Here is a 4845-nt window from a genome sequence, read left to right on the forward strand (position 1 = left end):
ATCTCATATTTCAAATTTTTCAAATATACAAGTATTAGACACCATTTTAAAGATAAAATTCTCGTTAATCCAACCACAGTGTCCGATTTCAAAAAGGCTTTTCGGCGAAAGCAGAACATATCATTACGTTAGGTCAGCAACTAGTCACAGAAAGCATACAGCTATTTTCCAACCAAAGAGAGGAGTCACAAAAAGCAGAAATAGAGATCAAATTAATCACTAACCTTTGATATTCTTCATCAGATGACACTCCCGGACAACATGTTACACAATACATGTATGTTTTGTTCGATCAAGTTCGTATTTATATCCAAAAACCTCAGTTTACATTTGGCTTTGCCTCCAAAACATCCCGTGAATTTGCACAGAGCCACATCAATTTACAGAAATATTCATAATAAACATTGATAAAAGATACAAGTGTTATTCACAGAATTAAATATATACTTCTCCTTAATGCAACCGCTGTGTCAGATTTCAAAAAAACTTTACGGAATAAGCACACCATGCAATAATCTGAGTACAGCGCTCAGAGCCCAAATAAGCCATAAAGATATCCGCCATGTTGGAGTCAACAGAAGTCAGAAATAGCATTATAAATATTAACTTACCTTTGATGATCTTCATCAGAATGCACTCCCAGGAATCCCAGTTCCACGATACATGTTTGATTTGTTCGATAAAGTTCATAATTTATGTCCAAACACCTCCTTTTTGTTAGTGCGTTTAGCCCAGTATTCCACATTCATGACGCGCGATCACTAGGAGCAGACGAAAAGTCAAAAAGTTCCGTTACAGTCCGTAGAAACATGTCAAACGAAGTATAGAATCAATCTTTAGGATGTTTTTAACATAAATCTTCAATGATGTTCCAACCGGAGAATTCCATTTTCTTCAGAAATGCGATGGAACTCAAGCTAACTATCACATGAACGCGCATGGTCAGCTCGTGGCACTCTGGGAGAGACCTTACTCATTCCCCTCTCATTCGCCCCACTTCACAGTAGAAGCATCAAACAAGGTTCTAAAGACTGTTGACATCTAGTGGAAGCCTTAGAAAGTGCAATATGACCCCATTGTCACGTTCCTGACCTGTTTTCCCTTGTTTTGTATTTATATAGTATGGTCAGGGCGTGAGTTGGGTGGGTTGTCGATGTGTGATTTTTATGTTGGGATTTTGTGTGTTCGGCCTGGTATGATTCTCAATCAGAGGCAGCTGTCAATCGTTGTCCCTGATTGAGAATCATACTTAGGCAGCCGGGGTTTCACGTGTGTTTTGTGGGTGTTTGTTGCCGTGTCTGTGTTTGTGCGCCACACGGTACTGTTTTCGTTCGTTCACGTTGTTTTGTAATTTATCAAGTGTGTTTTTCGTCTCGTTATATTCATTAAAAGATATGGATTCAACCCACGCTGCATTTTGGTCCGATCCTTGCTCCTCCTCAGACGAGGAGGAGAACAAACGTTACACCCATAGACACTGTGTATTCGATAGGCCAAGAGTTGAAAAACTACAAACCTCAGATTTCCCACTCCCTGGTTGGATTTTTCTCAGGTTTTCGCCTGCCATATGAGTTCTGTTATACTCACAGACATCATCCAAACAGTTTTAGAAACTTCAGAGTGTTTTCTATCCAAATCTACTAATAATATGCATATATTAGCAACTGGGACTGAGTAGCAGGCAGTTTACTCTGGGCACGCTTTTCATCCAAACGTGAAAATGCTGCCCCCTATCCATAACAAGTTAATCCCTCCCTGTTGCACTGTGGTTCCGGTCTGGGGTTTCATGACCCCGAGTCAGAGAGAAGAAGCCATCTGGCTGCTGGGACTCTTGGGGTTGGGGGGGTTGGGGTTAGGGTTAGGGCCAAGCTAGGGACAGGTGAACTAGCCAGGCTAGTAAGATGATCCTGCTGCCCACACTGACGCTGGGGTTGGGGCTGGGTTAGGGGCTGGGTTAGGGGCTGGGTTAGCGTTAAGGCTAGGCTGGGAGCATGTGAATCCAGGGCCAGGCTGGTGGTAAGATTATCCCCACACTGAGAGCCTGTAGTTAGGGGGCTGTAGCTTGTCTGTCCCTTGGGACTCAGCTGTTCCTGGTAACCTGAACTCTTGCCCTGTGGTTCTCTGTCTATCCCTGTCTGGATGTCTGTCTGTGTCATTGACTCTGACTTTGTCTCTAGACCTGTGCATATCTCTGTGTGTATGTCCGACTCTGAGACTTTGCCTCCAAATGTTTTCTTCATCCTTCTCCTCTTTTTCTGTCAGTTTGTCTTGTAGCCTGTTTTTGTGCTCTGGTCTAATGCCATATCTGTCTGTAGCTTTGACTCCGTCTGTAGGTTGGTTTGTTGCTTTGACTCAGTATGTGAGTCTGTTTGTTGCTTTGACTCAGTCTGTGAATCTGTCTGTTGCTTGACTCAGTCTGTGAATCTGTCTGTTGCTTTGACTCAGTCTGTGAATCTGTCTGTAGCTTTGACTCCGTCTGTGAGTCGGTTTGTTGCTTTGACTCAGTCTGTGAGTCGGTTTGTTGCTTTCACTCCGTCTGTGAGTCGGTTTGTTGCTTTGATTTAGTCTGTTTGTTGCTTTGACTCAGTCTGTGAGTCTGTTTGTTGCGTTGACTCAGTCTGTGAGTCTGTTTGATGCTTTGACTCAGTCTGTGAGTCTGTTTGATGCTTGAGTCTCCATTAGTCTTTTCTGAGGTCTTTTGTCCTGTCTGGTCTGTTTTAGGCCCTACTTCTAAGCCCTCACTGTTTCCATGCTGTATTTCCTTGTTTCCATGGTCACCGTCGTTGTTGTTGCCATGGTGTCCCGGCATGGAACACCAGTAGAGGCGGCGATGGCTGTATCCGTGGCGATGGAGACGATGGCTCTGTGTCCGTGGGAACAGCCACATTAATTCCTCCTCTAGCCCTTCTCTCTTCTTCATTCTGGCACTTTGGCTCCTCTTCCTCATAGTGGAGTGAGTCTCTGGGCTCTGGGCTGTAGACCACTGGTCTCAGAGACATGCCTAGATAGTTCTAGTATGCTCAGAGAGGCCATTTGTTCTTCACATTCCTGGAAGGTCTCGGTAGCTCCTGCTCCAGCAGCATGGCAGGGGACAGAGGTATGAGGGATGGAGCATCCTGCATGGGTGTGGCAGTAGTCTGGGCTGGGGACAAGGGAAGGGAGGACAGGACTGGGAGCGGTGGGCACAGGGGTGGGGCACCTTCCACAGGCAGTGCTGGGACCGTCTCCATGGACAGGGCTGGGGTCAGGGCTGGGGTCAGGGGGAGGGCTGGGGTCAGGGGGAGGGCTGGGGTCAGGGGTCAGGGCTGGGTTTAGGGCTGGGGTCAGGGCTGGGTTCAGGGGTCAGGGCTGGGTTCAGGGCTGGGGTCAGGGCTGGGGATAGGGCTGGGGACAGGGTTGGGGACAGGGTTGGGGTCAGGGCTGGGGACAGGGTTGGGGTCAGGGCTGGGGACAGGGCTGGGGACAGGGCTGGGGACAGGGTTGGGAGGGCTGGGGTTCAGGGTTGGGGTCAGGGTTGGGAGGGCTGGGGTCAGGGTTGGGAGGGCTGGGGTCAGGGTTGGGAGGGCTGAGGTCAGAGCTGGGGTCAGGGTTGGGAGGGCTGGGGTCAGGGCTGGGGTCAGGGTTAGGGTCAGGGCTGGGAGGGCTGGGGTCAGGGTTGGGAGGGCTGAGGTCAGGGCTGGGGTCAGGGTTGGGAGGGCTGGGGTCAGAGTTGGGAGGGCTGGGGTCAGGGCTGGGGTCAGGGGTGGGGTCAGGGCTGGGGTCAGGGGTGGGAGGGCTGGGGTCAGGGCTGGGGTCAGGGCTGGGGACAGGGCTGGGGACAGGGCTGGGGACAGGGGTGGGGACAGGGCTGGGGTCAGGGCTAGGCTGGGAGGGCTGGGGTCAGGGCTGGGAGGGCTGGGGTCAGAGGGAGGGCTGGGTTCAGGGCTGGGGTCAGGGGTGGGAGGGCTGGAGTCAGGGCTGGGGTCAGGGCTGTGGTCAGGGTTGGGGTCAGGGTTGGGAGGGCTGGGGTCAGGGTTGGGAGGGCTGAGGTCAGGGCTGGGGTCAGGGTTGGGAGGGCTGGGGTCAGGGCTGGGGTCAGAGTTGGGAGGGCTGGGGTCAGGGCTGGGGTCAGGGGTGGGGTCAGGGCTGGGGTCAGGGGTGGGAGGGCTGGAGTCAGGGCTGGGGTCAGGGCTGGGGTCAGGGGTGGGAGGGCTGGGGTCAGGGGTGGGAGGGCTGGGGTCAGGGGTGGGAGGGCTGGGGTCAGGGCTGGGCTGCACTGCACACTGCAGTGCATTCTGCACACTGAAACCTGTACAGAACACTGCACTGCAAACTGTCCATTGCACAGAACACTGCATTCAGGAATGTCTATTCTAGAATAAATAGTCATTAAATAAGAGCATTCATTCAACACACAAACAAGAGGCAGAACTCAGTCCAAACAATGTTTTCGTTGTCCAATGCAGCTGCTTTTATATCAATATCAAATCATTTCTGGGTAACAAATAAGTGCCTTACTGTGATTTCAATTAAAATGTTCAAAAACTTTTTAAAAAATTGCTTCTTAGCAAAGATGAATTTGTCAAGCAATAATTTGACTAGGACTGTCTGTGAGTGGTCTGAGTGGGGAGGGGGACAACTGAAAACGAGCTGTTATTGGAGTGGTCTGAGTGGGGAGGGACAAACTGAAAACTAGCTGTTATTGGAGTGGTCTGAGTGGGGAGGGGACAAACTGAGAACTAGCTGTTATTGGAGTGGTCTGAGTGGGGAGGGGACAACTGAAAACGAGCTGTTATTGGAGTGGTCTGAGTGGGGAGGGGACAACTGAAAACTAGCTGTTATTGGAGTGGTCTGAGTGGGGAGGGA

The 4845-nt window shown here is 50.5% G+C and overlaps 1 protein-coding gene across 1 annotated transcript; it reads right to left on the reverse strand.

Moving 5' to 3' along the window:
- Positions 1-3020: 3020 nt before the first annotated feature.
- LOC120038647 (extensin-like) lies at positions 3021-4337 on the reverse strand. The gene is made up of 3 exons (XM_038984304.1): positions 3844-4337; positions 3453-3799; positions 3021-3250 (listed from the first exon to the last, which is right to left on the reverse strand). The coding sequence occupies exons 1-3, from the start codon at positions 4335-4337 to the stop codon at positions 3021-3023; spliced, it is 1071 nt and encodes a 356-aa protein (XP_038840232.1).
- Positions 4338-4845: the final 508 nt, after the last annotated feature.

Source organism: Salvelinus namaycush, unplaced genomic scaffold (genome assembly GCF_016432855.1).
Source record: "Salvelinus namaycush isolate Seneca unplaced genomic scaffold, SaNama_1.0 Scaffold2286, whole genome shotgun sequence".
NCBI classification, from domain to species: domain Eukaryota; kingdom Metazoa; phylum Chordata; class Actinopteri; order Salmoniformes; family Salmonidae; genus Salvelinus; species Salvelinus namaycush.

What these genes read in the sequence shown, in the direction of transcription:
- LOC120038647 (XM_038984304.1), bottom strand. Translation starts at nt 4,337, where the DNA reads ATGCAGTGTTCTGTGCAATGGACAGTTTGCAGTGCAGTGTTCTGTACA. An exon ending in CTAGCCCTGACCCCAGCCCT is followed by an intron (nt 3,800 to 3,843) that starts GTCCCCACCCCT and finishes CCCTGTCCCCAG; the next exon opens with CCCTGACCCCAGCCCTGACC. An exon ending in CCAGCCCTGTCCCCAGCCCT is followed by an intron (nt 3,251 to 3,452) that starts GTCCCCAGCCCT and finishes CCCTGACCCCAG; the next exon opens with CCCTGACCCCAGCCCTGTCC.